Here is a 12,706-nt window from a genome sequence, read left to right as displayed (position 1 = left end):
TTCCCCACCGAACAGTCGCGTTAGCGATCGTCCATGCCCGAGAACGTCCGCCCGCCCGCCCGCCAGCTGCTACCCCGCGATAAATGCGAGATTGTAGCCTGGAAGAATGTGTTCGTTTACCCGGGTGCAGTCGGTGTTCAGGCACAGCAGCCAATACCACCCCAATACGGAACCGGTTCGGCACCATCCAAAACACACGGTACGGTTTCTTCGCATACAACGACATTTATGTTGCTTCCTTCAACTACAACCCGCAACCTAGAATCCTTGAAGTTTCCCGGGTTGCGTCAATAGCGGCCGGATCCACGAAATCACTGATAAGAATTCGAAAAGATGATGATATCCTGGTTACCCATCGCGGATTTATGCAATTTTGCTTTTCGCGCAAGCGCAAAAGCGAATACAACAAAGGCGCTGCGCTGCTTCCTGCTTTCGGTCACCTTTTCGATATACGTAGCACCCACCCCCCCCCCCCCCCCCCCCCCGACGGCCCAGTCAATTAGCTTTGCGTGACACGCCAAAGGGTGTGCACGGCAGGCAGTGAAACGGTTTCTGGGAACACTTTCCCAGAACACAAAAAAAAAAACAAAAAATCGATAATGTACCCGCGCCAGCGCGTCCCCGGTCGCTGGTAGGTCCTGCATGTGAGGGCCAACGTGTTTTCCACAGTTCTAGACGACGCAGGTAACCCCGGGGTGCCAGTGAAAACACCCTGAGAGGCAAGATGGCAAGGGCATTGTGCGCAAGGAAGTGCGATAGAGACCGACCTCCGGTCAGGTCCGGAAACATGAATTCCGTCATCGAAATTACCCAGCCCCACAAACTGGGCTACCAACACACCAACAAACAGTAGTCCAACGGCAGCGAGCAGTCAGGCAGCTGCGAGCTGTTTGTGTTGTTCTCTGTTGACATCGCTGCGATAGTGTCTGAGCTGCCAATATTACTAGCGCACAGATGCACATGGATGGTTAATCCTCTCCACCACGACAACACACCACGACAGAGAACTGGGAGAACGTTCAGCGGGCAAACCACCATACACGCTAGCAGCGTGGATCGTCGCCAGTCGATCGTACCAGTCAGTCATCATTGAGCAAAGCCTCGAACAACACATTACTACGTACTACGTGGTGGGGAAATTCCCTTCCGCACTTTCGCCAGAATCCGATCACAACGCTGGCTCAGCTTGCGGTGTTACGTGTGTGGTTAGTGCGTTCGAATTTTGTCGATTGTATTTTGTTTAGTTTGAGATGACGATAGACAGTTTGATCTTGGCGCAGCAGCAGCAGCAGCAGCAGTGACCACCGCGGAGGGGATGGTGGCCGTGTGGTAGCACCGTGTGCGTGAGTTAAACCCGTTCAGCTTGGCTGTGTTTACGCGTGTTGCCTGCCTGTTGATCATGTGTCTGTGGTTGCGCGCTTCGTAGATCGTTGAAAGATCGGGGAACTCCGCAATCAAAACGGGTTTACGTGTACGTGCTCGTGGTTTCCCTATCCATCGGAGCCCTGATAGAGTGTAAACTGTGTCCATTTCATCGGCCCATCTAGCAGGTAATAATAATAATTGCTTGCACATTTCAGCAATCAATCAATCAAAGCTCCTCCCAATGGGAGTTGGCCACTGCGTCACTTATGTCGCAGCGGATCGCTGTAGCTTTCGAGTGCGCTCCCGACGTAAGGCCCAACTCCCATCTGGCATTACAACAAGCAGTCAGTTAATATAACCCTCCCCCGGAATCCCGTGAATAAGGCAGACATCTTTATCTTCCAGGCACGTCGGCCAGTAAATCGAGAGAGAGAGAGAGAGAGAGAGAGAGAGAGAGAGAGCGAGAGAGAGAGAGAGAGGGAGGCCATTTGACCGCAGAACGACCCGGCAACAGGGTCGCTAACCCGACTGCAACATGCAGACCACTAGCAGCACGTTATACCTGGTAGTGATGGTGTGCTTCCATCTACAGCTGCCGTGCAGCGGAGCCATCCTAACGGGCGGGTGTCCCCCGAAATGCATTTGCCCGTTGAGTAGCGCTGCAGGCAAGCAGGAATTCAATTGCGAGCCATATGGAATCCACCTAGACATCCTAACCACCCACAACCACCTCCTGGTGCACTGTACCGCCATCGACCATGCCAACACTTTCGGCGACATTGACTGGAAACTGGAGGCGTTCATCGCCTCGGACATCGTGTTTAAGCAACTGACACTACAACGATGCGCCATTCCTGCGAACCGATCGTTGGCCGAGTTGCTGTCTCCATTTGTGGCGCCCCACAAAGCGGCCATGCTAGAAACAGTGTTCTTCGTGGGGAACCATCAGAACGGCTACAGTGCCGCACTGTCACCGAAACTGTTCGAGGGGCTAGCGGCGCTGAAGACACTTTCCCTCAAGAACGCCACCGGAGTGCCGATAGTAGCAAACGATCTGCTCGCACATGTCCCCGGGCTAAGGTGGTTGGACGTGCGCGAATACTCGCACGCCTTTCCACTGGAACTATTAAAATACGTACCCAACTTAACGACACTGGAGCTGGGGCAGGACCCGCTGCTTAGCCAGGCCGTGGCGGCCGGGTTTCTCAACCACCTGGATTCCCTGGAAATGTTGATGATCAGAATTAGCTCGTTGGAGCAGCTCCCCTCGCTCAGCCATTTCCAGCGGCTCAAGGTGATCGACATAGTGGCCAACCATGGCTTGCAGTTGACGTCGGGCGATACCTTCGCTAACCTCACGCAGCTCATCAACGTGTCACTGAAAAATAATCATTTGCCAGAGCTACCGCATGACCTGCTTCACACGAACACGGCCATCAAGTTTATCGATCTATCCCTCAACCATCTCACGGAACTGTCGCCCGATTTTTTCAAAGCTCAGACCTCATTAGAAGGGCTCTCGCTGAAAGGTAATCGACTGCAGGGCGCCCTACCGGGCAAGCTCTTCTCGAGCACAAACAAACTCAGACATCTTGATCTGAGCGACAACGCACTGGAATCCATAAACAGGTAAGTGATGCGTGCCCCCCCGGGGCAGTGAACCGAAACCTCGAGCTAACTTTTACCTTTGGTTGTTGTTTTTTTTTGTTTTTTTAGCGAACTGTTTGGAAATCTCGGTAAGCTGAAAACGCTTGTACTGAGCAACAATCGCATACGAGTGATAGAGCCGAACGCTTTCAAGATAAACCCACAAACAGCACCACTCATCGCCGAACTATACCTAGCACACAACCATTTGAACCTCAATGCATCATTGCAAGGTTTGTTCTACGGACTGGATAAATTGAAAATTCTGGATCTTTCCTACAATGCGATCACCAACGCAAACCACGTCCAGTACGGAAGCACGATGCGTGGTTTGCAGTATCTCAATTTGTCTCACAACAGAATAGCAAACATATCATACAGTGAGCTTTTGTTTGTCTCAAAGGAAATGAAAAAATTCTCCCTTAGCGCAAATGCCATCGATACGATCGACTTCAATGACCAGACCGAGTCAGGGAGCTTGCCAGAAAAAGTGATGCTCGATGGAAACTCGTTGCGCTGTGACTGTCGGTTACACCAGTTCGTGCGCTACTTAAAAACCAAGAGCAACCAGAAACCAACGCTGCATGTGGATAGCTTGACCTGTGGCAAATCGAATAACGAGCTCTCAAACAGCACGGTACAGGGGCTCGAACTGAAGCAGCTGCTGTGTGCCGTCACTGGCGAGATGTGCCCCAGCAAATGTACTTGCACGACGCGGCCGGAAGATCGTTGTGTAATTATCGATTGTGCGCGGCGCGGTATCACTCGTGTGCCAGCCATTCCACCACCGGAAGCTTTCCCACCGTACTACACCGCAACCCACATTGAGCTGCATCTGGAACACAACCGACTAGAAACGCTGCGAGCCCCGGCGAACAGCAGCGGGTGGCATTCGGTGGGCCGATTGATAGCCTCCAACAATCGGCTCCAGTTGCTCGATGCCGACGAGTTACCGAACAACCTGAGTTTGCTAGACATCAGCAATAACACACTGGGACAGCTAGACAGCAGTGCTTCCGCAGTGCTAGGTACGATCAAGGATTTGCAGCTGGCGGGTAACGTTTGGTATTGCAGTTGCCAGGCGCAAGAGTTTGTAGAGTTCGCCCATGCTAATCGTGATCGCATCACGGACTTCAGTGCATTAAAGTGCCACGATGGTAGCCGGCTGGAAACGACCACCGTCAATACGATCTGTAAGCGGCAAACTGTACTGACCATCGTTGTCTCTATCGTCTTCGCTCTCATTGGCCTGCTGTGTGGACTGGCGACGTGGTTTTACTACAAGTACAAAATCGAGATCAAGGTGTGGTTGTTCAAGCACAACCTTTGCCAGTGGCTCACCGACGAGGACGATGACGATGAGCGGGACGCAGGCAAACGATACGATGCGTTTGTTTCCTATTCGCACCAGGAGGAGTCGTTCGTGGCGAAAGTTCTCATCCCTGGACTGGAAAAGGAGCGAAACTTTAAGCTCTGTTGGCACCAGCGAGACTTCATACCGGGTGCTCTGATTTCCACGCAGGTAAGTCGATCGAAACACGCCATGGTTATCAATCGGTGGCAGTTTTTCTTTTTGTTTTGTAATGCAATTTATCATTTCACTAGATTACCAAGGCAATCGAAGAGTCGCGCCGTACGATTGTCGTCCTGTCGAGGGGTTACCTTTCATCGGTCTGGGGTCAGCAAGAGTTCCGGACCGCCTTCCAGCAGTCGGTGTCGGAGAAGCGTAACCGCGTAGTGGCCATCATCTACGAGGACATCGGGAATGTGGACAACCTGGACGCAGATCTTCGGGCGTACCTGCGGTCAACCACCTACCTACAATGGGGCGACACCTGGTTCTGGGACAAGCTGGCCTACGCCATGCCACATCGGCGGAAGGCGCAAACCGAACAGTCCGGTCACCGGTTGGCACAAAATCTGCAGCAAGCCACGGTAGGTAGAACCAAGATACTGAATAACGGTCAAGTGGTACCGGATGGTGAAGCGCACCAGATGGTCGAGGGGGCCGAGCGCATGATATACAAGGACTATGACTACGATAACCCCTGCCTGCAACTGCCGGTCTACACCATCAGTGATGGTCTCGACCGATAACCAGTGAACGATTCGTCCCATCACTCGGCTGTGCTACCCTGCTGACAGTTAGATAATTCACCAACAGGTGGGCTATTCACCAGCAGCAGAACGTCTAGATACCAGTCTCTCGATGCCGTGACTACCCCTGGGATCCCTGAAGTAATCATGGCGAACAGGCAATACTCATTCCGAATAAAAAACAAAAAAAAAACGGTGAAACCGGCCCACCGGGCATAACGGGTAACTGACAGTTACTTAGTGCCTTGTACATAAAGCAGGCCACAATGCTGTTGCCATACCAACTGTATCATCAGTACCCGTATAATCAACCCCCTTGACGACGCCACCATCACGATCAACTATAAGAACGTGGGAAGATGGTATAGTAATGCTGTTGCTGCACAACTGTTGCTTTACTTTATAGAGTTGCGTGTAACGGAGTAATAGCGAAAACAAAAAAGCAGTAACTGCTGCATTTCAAAGATGGTTCTAGAATGTGTATACGTACAATAAAGCTGACAATTGAAACTAAACTTCTTACAATCGATGCTGACGAGTGATGCATGAATACTTTACAACGAAATGAAAGAATGGGGCACTGAAACCAGTGGGAAGTGGGATGATCACTCACCATTATAGTTTCCATTGCAGCATCGACGTTGCCGCAGACAAGTGTCAGGTTGTAGCTCTTCGTTCCTGCAATCGAGAAGACAGGAGGGAGAATGTAGAAACCGTACGTACGGCAATAGAAATCCTTCTGCTTACCTTTAGTAGTGGCGGTTTCACAAGTGGCGTTACTAGCAATGTTGAACTGCACCTGCAGGGTGGCCGTACCATAGTCTACCCACGTACGAGGTGATGTGCCACCGTTGCACAGTGCCTCCGGTACAAACTGTGCATTCTGGGATCCCGTCCCATTGCCATTCGCAACCATAATCTGGTTCAGGTGCAACGGCAGGCTACCGGTGGCCACATTGATGAGACTACATTCTGTACGATCGAACCGGACATCGTTGGCCGACCCCGGACATACAACGCTCGTATTCCAATCGAACCGATGATGGCAGTCCGCTTCAATGTGTGTCAGAACCGGATGGCCAAACCCGGTCGGGCCCAGCCGGCAACGGAAGGTAATCGTAGAGGAAGCGTTCGCGTGTGGATCGCTCGGGCACCTGTCGCCCCGCAAATATCGCAGCAACACCGTATCTTCCGCCACCGTCAGCGAAACATCCGGGAATCCGAGGGTTGTCTCGTTCCGGTACGTCGTTCCGTCAAAGTCGGCAGCACAGGCAGCGGCTCCACCCCGGCAGCTTAGCCCGTACTGTGGTACCAAGGGCCGGCAAACGTTCAGCAGAAATCGACGACCGGCTCCCTGTACCTCGTAGTTGCCGACGCTCTTGACTAGCGGCGTCAGATCGACCCAGTCATCGGCGGTGCGATTGAACGCCCGGCACTGCATTGGCGGTTCACAGACGAGTACCGTTTCGAATTGTACCACCAGTTGACAGTCAGCGGCGTCCCCGCTTTCGACGACTCGCGGAGCCACCATCATCCCCCCGGCAGTGGGATGGTCACGATCTGTTTCACAGATAAACTCAAGCTTCGTTTTCCAGCGCCGCCCATCACGGCATAACGCTCCGGATTCGTAGAGCAGAAAAGGGGCCCCGGTGGTGGTGTGCTGCAGCAATGAGTTCACATCTCCGTAGCTATCCGACTGTGACCCAACGATCTCACACGAACCCGAACCGGGTGGGCAGCGAGTAATCGTCTCGGGCATCTGACACACAGCGACCTGATAGTTTCGGTTGCCTTCCGTCAGATTATACACCCGGTTAGCGAGCGGTTCCAGATCGTAGACGGTACCCGTGATGGGATTCTCAACCGTACAAGGACGGGGTGTCCGGTTGCACGCCAGTGCGGTTCGCCAACGAAACTCGTGCGTACAATTATCCTTGCCGATGTACTGCGGACCCTCATCTTGGCCCGGCACGTTCCCCGGCGCACACTCGAAAACTATGCGCGAATTATCGCATCGCTCGGTCGATGAGTTGAGCTGCATCATCAGCTGTCCGGTGGCTGTGTCGATCGTTGGGTTCGCCACCATCTGCCCGTAATCGATGTATCGGTGGCGCACGTCTGTTGCGGACCCGTTCACAAAGCACACTCCGCTGCCCGGTGGGCACATGGCTAGATGGCCGTAGTGTAGGGGTTTGCAGACGGACACGAGAAAGTGGGACCCACGCCCGTCCGACAGCTGATGGTTGACATTGGCCAGCGGGCTCAGGTTGAACGTATGCTGCGAATCGGTCGGATTGCGGACGGTGCAGTGTGCGTCGCGGAGCGACTCCGGCAGCGGGAGGCAGGCATATGGTGTCGTCCAGAAGATGTAGTAGTGACACTGGTCCGGTGAGTACGGTATTACGTTCAACTCAATCTGGGTACGGTCGTAGCTGCACAGTAGAATCAGATCGAGCGTGTACCGCTGACTGGTGGTAGTGTTCGTACCACCACCGGTGCACGGTTCTCCCTCGAAACCGAAGTGAATGCGACCATCCTCGAGGCGAAGATTGGCGCTGTAGCCGAGGGTGACATTACTGCCGGATGTCTGGCGAACCAGCAAGGCGGCCGGCTGGTTATCGTTGCACACATTAAAGATGAAATGCTCCTTCCGATCGGACATTACGTGATGGCGCAGATCGGAACTAAGCTCGCGGAAATCGAAGGAAACATTGTATAATGGCTCCACTAACGTACAGTTGGTACCGTTGATGATCTGCAAATGGATCGAAAGCATTATTAGGTAGGATTTAATAACTCTTGGCTGCTTTGTGCTAAGATACGGTCAGATAAAGTGAATGGGAAAGTAGTTTCATTCACTAATCCCTAGGCTGATGTGTTCTATTTGCTACGAAAAAAAAAAATTATCGCCTGAGAGGACATAGTGCCTAATGTCTAATGATACATTATCGTTGTTTGGAGTCCCAGAAATACCCCGACACCACTCACCGCCACATACCTAAGCTAAACAAAGGGCCAACAGAACTATAGCGGCATTAATTAGATTAATGTGTAGTTTAACAAAAGGAATGCTGCATTCTACATTTGACTACACTCAAGCAGCTGTTTGTATATGACTCATACACACGACGAGTAATGCATATTGAGCGAGCAAATAAAATAATTAACAACTTGGCGATTGGGCATTTCTTATCTATCGAGGGCAAATGATTTATTTTATTTTTTATTTTTTTTTTTTGAATAGCAAACAGCCGACCCAACAGTCGGTTTCTGATCCGTGTTGTGTGATGAGTCATACAGTAAACCAGACTCGTTATACTTACCAGCTTCGACGATCCACCGGTTGGGGTGGCCATAGTTGCCAGCAGGGAACCGACGTAGGCCAGAATCAGCAGTAACGCCAGGCCGGTAGGTCCGACCGGCGCACGCACCGGCCACAACCTCAGTGGCGAGTACCATCCTCCTCGAGTCATGTTCGGCGCTTTACAGGTGTTGATTGAAGGGGTTGCTAGCTGCTACTGCTGCAAGTGGTGGTTGATTGTAGCACGAAGCAACGTGCAGCTTGAATTTTCCGCTTCTTGTGGTGCGCCTATGCCCACGAAGGACATGGCCTGATCTCTCCAACGGTGAGCGACACGCCAAACGGCGAAGTGCGAATTGAACCACGCGGAGCCGCCGGAGCACGGATACGGATAAGGTGCGCGCTATCTTTGCTGCGTTATCAAAAATGTGGTATCACAAGTGGCACCGTCTTCACCGTGCCATAACGACGCAATACGCGGAGTGAGGACTGTTACAGAATTTTCTCAACGACAAAAGCGTTAAACCAGCAAATATCAGAAAGCGATTCAATGCACAGAACAGCTCAATGGAATTACGGAAGGTTGGTTGATTGCAGCTTGATCGTTAATTCGGGATAAATTACATGCACTACACTTGCACTAGCCCTATTAAGGGGGAGGGGGCTTCACTTTTCCGACATTAATAGTTTGCTTTTCAACCGTGCATCTTGAGGGAAAACTGTAGACGATGCGACGATATCGGCCGTTGTAGTAAACTGAACAAAGAAAGGAGGAGGGAAGGAGATACGAAGCTCGTTAAATCAAAGGGTTGGAGGGCATTTTTCCACTTTGTTTTGCCGGTAGAGGATTAAAATTTGCGATAAAAGCCAGGCAATAGCTAGCTGATAATCGGCTAGGTGTGCTATATGCAGCCGCAGCGATCGCCACTTTTATCGCACGTCATCGACTGCACCGCTGCAGCGCCAGGAGGCGATGGAAGCTGGAAAAGCCTTACCGTTTGGGGAGCGATAGAATGCAAGTACGGAACTTATAAGGCTGTTGTTGAAGGTTTGGTGAATGAAAATAACTACCTCTCACAGTCGACTACCGTCAGTGGCGCCCGATTACCGGGCGGGCGGAACAAGCGGAACAACAGATATGTTTACAATGTTTTGTTTTGATTTGTTTTGGACCGCTGCAGCATAACCCATGCCCATGCAGCTAATGCGCATCGGACGGTCTTATCAACATAAGGACTCGGTATCGATAATTATTCGTTGTATTTTACCCCGTAGTAGCTGCAAGGTGCACGATTTAATACCGCCATCAATCGAAGGATCCTGATCATGACGGACGATGTGAAACGATTTTTCGTAACCATCCTTAAACGGTAAGGACGGCCCGTACCCGCGACAGGGTGTATTTGATAGGGAGTGTTAATGTTGATTTCGTCCCGTAGAGTGACCGGGTTAAACTACATCATCATTACGGACCGGGATGGGGTGCCGCTGATGAACGTCGGTAGCGATAAACCGGACGGCATGATCATGCGGCCTGCCTTCCATACCACCTTCACCATGGCGACCGAACAATCGAACAAGCTCGGGCTGGGCCGCAACCGAAACATCATCTCCATCTACACTGGCTACCAGGTGGTGCAGATGAACAAGCTGCCCCTGCTGGTCACCTTCATCGGCACAGAGAGCTGCAACATCGGCCACATACTGGCGCTCGACGAGCAAATCGAGGCGGCCCTAGACGAGGTAAAAGCAGCGGTGACGGAAACGTGAAATGAGTTGTTTTGGTTTACGCGGGTACGGATGTTTTTTTTTTTTGTGCAAGATACAATGATCCTTTGCAACCAGCGCGTACTGTACACATGAGCATGGAACTGAAATGAGAAACCACTAACCGGTTGATTAAAATTGTACAAAAGTACGCAATTTAATAGCTATTTACTACGGTTTCGTCTTTTAGTAGCCACAAAATACATGAAAACGCACAGGAAGTAAAACTCCATTTGAAATAGAAGACAAGGAGGTTCGTGATCAACGATTCGTCTGGGCGGGAAGGCAGGAACAGCTACAGGGCGGCACTGTCACCAGCACCCACCACCACACTCTGCTTTGATCTCTGCTTCAGCTCTTCCTGGGCAATAATTTGATCGAGGGCCCGCTCAAACTGCTGCGTTGTGTGGGCGAGCTCGGCGTTATCGCTGTACGAGTCGTCGACGATTTCCCGCACCTTCAGCAGCAGCTCGCGAAAGTTAACCAGATCGGTGTCGAGCCTCAACCGTTCCACGAGCCGCCGCGACCGTTCATCGTCCGTTCGGTTGAATCCAGTGCTACGGTCGCCTTCGGATTGCTGCTGCTCCGTCGGTGGGATTGGTTGATCGGCATGAAACCAGGCACTGATGTCACGCACCGAAAAATCCGTTTTATTCAACCGGCCCGCGGTGGACGGTGCACGGTCCGATTCGCGGCGCTCCGCGCATACCGGAAGCGTTGTATGGACCTTCGAACCGGCAGAATCGCCGTCTGCACGAGTTTCCATGGTGCTAGCCGCACTGCGGTATGGTGTGCTGGAGCTTTGTGGTGCTCCTCCCGTTGTTCCTCTTTCGCCCCACTCCAGCAGCTGCGAATGGATCCGTTTCAATTGAATCAACTGCTCAGACAACTGCTGCAGGTGTTTATCGACGAAGGCGCACATTTCGTTGCTGCGTGTCGGCTTCCCATCGACCGGGCTGTCCTTCCATTCCGATAGCTGCTTCGCACCGCACCTGTGCTGTTCTTCGAGTGCCTCCGTCACGTTGCCCAAGTTCAACAGCAACTGTCTACGCTCCGCCGTCTCGTCGCCACCGTTGCCGACGATAAAACCACTTACATTGCGGCGCAAGGTAGAGCTGCGGTTACGCGACATGGAACGGCCCATCAGCAGCATGCCTGCCATCGATGCGTCCGCTGGAAGCAGCGGTCCCGCGCTTTCGTGGCCTGTGCTGCTCATTACCTCGACCGCCTTCGTGTCGATTAGCTTCGCATCGATATGATCGAACGTTGAGAGGACGCCGGTTGCCGGTTCTCGCTTTACCGTTCCATAACTGGTGAACCAGCGCCAAACGGTTCCGAACCAGGCGGTACACTTTGGGCCATCGCGCTCGTCACCGCTTATCTCGTACATCTTGTGCGACACATTGTGCCGTTTGTCGGTGTAACCGGCCGTGAAGCAGTCGGTGCACAACGATACGCCACTGCAACGCTGGCACTGGAAGCGCAAACCACGGATCGTGAAATGGCAGCCGGTACACGGTGCACCACTGTGCACTACGCCGTCAGTATCACGGAACCGCCTGCACAGTGACACCACGTTCGAGTAGTACGAAAATAGCGAGGAGAGCTTCCACAGGCAGGAAAATTGATACTCCGTTAGACCAACCAGCCCGGGGTAGCTGGCGAAGCACTCGGCCGTGATTTGCTGCACCATGGTCGGCCGCAGGTGCTCGGGTTCGCCCAGGTAAGCGAGTAGCTTCGACAGTACGCCAAGCATGGTCTCGAACCGATGCCGTGACACGCACAGATTGTGGTCGCTCGCTAGCCGGAAGTGCTCCAGGACGAGCTGCGTGTGGTGCGGATGATCGCACAACAGCAGAAACGTTTGGCGCAACTCAAGCACCGAGATTGGGGTCGTGCGCCGTGGATCGAACACAGCCCAAAGAAAGCTGGCCAACAGCGCGGATGCCGTGCCGGGGTTCGGTGCCGTCGTTAGCTCGTCAAAATACCCCATGCGGGCAGCCGCAAAGTAGATATCGTGGATGGCAGCCGTAAGCGGGGCCGGCTTCACCGACGGGGCACTGTCGATTAGGTTCAGCTGGTGTCGGTCTAAGATAGAGCAAACTAGCTCGAACGGAATAGTGGAAGCTGTTGAATGGAATAAATGCACAACAAGGTATTAGCAATTTCGCCTATTTGCGCGCTTCATTCATGTCCTTGCTCACGTACTGTGGAGGGCTTTCTGCAAATCATACAGTTTGCCCGCGCAACGGTAGGTACTGTAGCGCGAGGCGGCATGCTTCTCGTTGATTGTGAGCAGTATGAGCAGCAGATTCGGATTATCTTGCTCTTCCCTGCCGTTGTAGCGGTTCCGGTACACCAAGTATCCTCGTCCGTCCGTTTCCTGCTCGTACATGGTAATCGACACAGGTACACACAAGGCGCGGTGAACCTTTTACTCACAAACTTGTATCAAATACAGCAATCTCTAATGATATTCGAAGCGCCTCAGGAACGCATTTAATGACCGTTGGACCCCAAGCCACCTCG

At 52.4% G+C, this 12,706-nt stretch overlaps 4 protein-coding genes across 8 annotated transcripts in view; 2 read left to right on the top strand and 2 right to left on the bottom strand.

Annotated features, from left to right (window-relative positions):
- Positions 1–9,572, bottom strand: part of LOC126569385 (cation-independent mannose-6-phosphate receptor) — a 49,438-nt gene extending 39,866 nt beyond the window's left edge. Inside the window, exons 1-4 of one of the 3 annotated variants that reach the window (XM_050226450.1) lie at positions 9,482–9,572; positions 8,433–9,166; positions 5,857–7,864; positions 5,723–5,787 (exon numbers count right to left, since the gene is read on the bottom strand). In XM_050226450.1, the coding sequence (XP_050082407.1) occupies positions 5,723–5,787; positions 5,857–7,864; positions 8,433–8,582 (2,223 nt within the window). In that variant the 5' untranslated portion in view covers positions 8,583–9,166; positions 9,482–9,572. Of the gene's footprint in view, positions 1–5,722; positions 5,788–5,856; positions 7,865–8,432; positions 9,289–9,405 lie in introns of those variants that run through there. The other 2 variants (XM_050226432.1, XM_050226440.1) reach the window with 2 other exon arrangements.
- On the top strand, positions 983–5,638 carry LOC126569366 (protein toll-like). 3 transcript variants are annotated; one of them, XM_050226419.1, is made up of 5 exons: positions 983–1,550; positions 1,771–2,994; positions 3,082–4,534; positions 4,618–4,947; positions 5,177–5,638. In XM_050226419.1, the coding sequence occupies exons 2-5, from the start codon at positions 1,901–1,903 to the stop codon at positions 5,228–5,230; spliced, it is 2,931 nt and encodes a 976-aa protein (XP_050082376.1). In that variant the 5' UTR covers positions 983–1,550; positions 1,771–1,900; the 3' UTR covers positions 5,231–5,638. The 3 variants fall into 3 exon arrangements, with proteins under 3 accessions (XP_050082376.1, XP_050082369.1, XP_050082359.1); XM_050226412.1 differs by having other exon boundaries at positions 992–1,343; positions 1,427–1,550; positions 4,618–5,638; XM_050226402.1 differs by having other exon boundaries at positions 992–1,550; positions 4,618–5,638.
- A 49-nt stretch (positions 9,573–9,621) lies between the features above and the next one.
- On the top strand, positions 9,622–10,344 carry LOC126569414 (ragulator complex protein LAMTOR3 homolog). Its single transcript, XM_050226490.1, has 2 exons — positions 9,622–9,780; positions 9,850–10,344. The coding sequence occupies exons 1-2, from the start codon at positions 9,737–9,739 to the stop codon at positions 10,178–10,180; spliced, it is 375 nt and encodes a 124-aa protein (XP_050082447.1). The 5' UTR covers positions 9,622–9,736; the 3' UTR covers positions 10,181–10,344.
- A 128-nt stretch (positions 10,345–10,472) lies between these two features.
- LOC126569400 (dystrophin) lies at positions 10,473–12,602 on the bottom strand. Its single transcript, XM_050226463.1, has 2 exons — positions 12,386–12,602; positions 10,473–12,304 (listed from the first exon to the last, which is right to left on the bottom strand). The coding sequence occupies exons 1-2, from the start codon at positions 12,570–12,572 to the stop codon at positions 10,473–10,475; spliced, it is 2,019 nt and encodes a 672-aa protein (XP_050082420.1). The 5' UTR covers positions 12,573–12,602.
- Between the last annotated feature and the right edge of the window lie 104 nt (positions 12,603–12,706).

Source organism: Anopheles aquasalis, chromosome X (genome assembly GCF_943734665.1).
Source record: "Anopheles aquasalis chromosome X, idAnoAquaMG_Q_19, whole genome shotgun sequence".
NCBI classification, from domain to species: Eukaryota; Metazoa; Arthropoda; class Insecta; order Diptera; family Culicidae; genus Anopheles; species Anopheles aquasalis.
The sequence above is the reverse complement of the archived record's forward strand: the minus strand, read 5'-3'. Positions and strand labels throughout refer to the sequence as shown.

Excerpts from the sequence above, each read along its gene's own strand:
- LOC126569366 (XM_050226412.1), top strand. The coding sequence starts at position 1,901 with ATGCAGACCACTAGCAGCACGTTATACCTGGTAGTGATGGTGTGCTTC. Across the intron at positions 2,995-3,081 it reads GCACTGGAATCCATAAACAG|CGAACTGTTTGGAAATCTCG; the intron begins GTAAGTGATGCG and ends TTGTTTTTTTAG. Across the intron at positions 4,535-4,617 it reads GTGCTCTGATTTCCACGCAG|ATTACCAAGGCAATCGAAGA; the intron begins GTAAGTCGATCG and ends TCATTTCACTAG.
- LOC126569414 (XM_050226490.1), top strand. The coding sequence starts at position 9,737 with ATGACGGACGATGTGAAACGATTTTTCGTAACCATCCTTAAACG. Across the intron at positions 9,781-9,849 it reads TTCGTAACCATCCTTAAACG|AGTGACCGGGTTAAACTACA; the intron begins GTAAGGACGGCC and ends TTCGTCCCGTAG.
- LOC126569400 (XM_050226463.1), bottom strand. The coding sequence starts at position 12,572 with ATGTACGAGCAGGAAACGGACGGACGAGGATACTTGGTGTACCGGAAC. Across the intron at positions 12,305-12,385 it reads TTTGCAGAAAGCCCTCCACA|CTTCCACTATTCCGTTCGAG; the intron begins GTACGTGAGCAA and ends TCCATTCAACAG.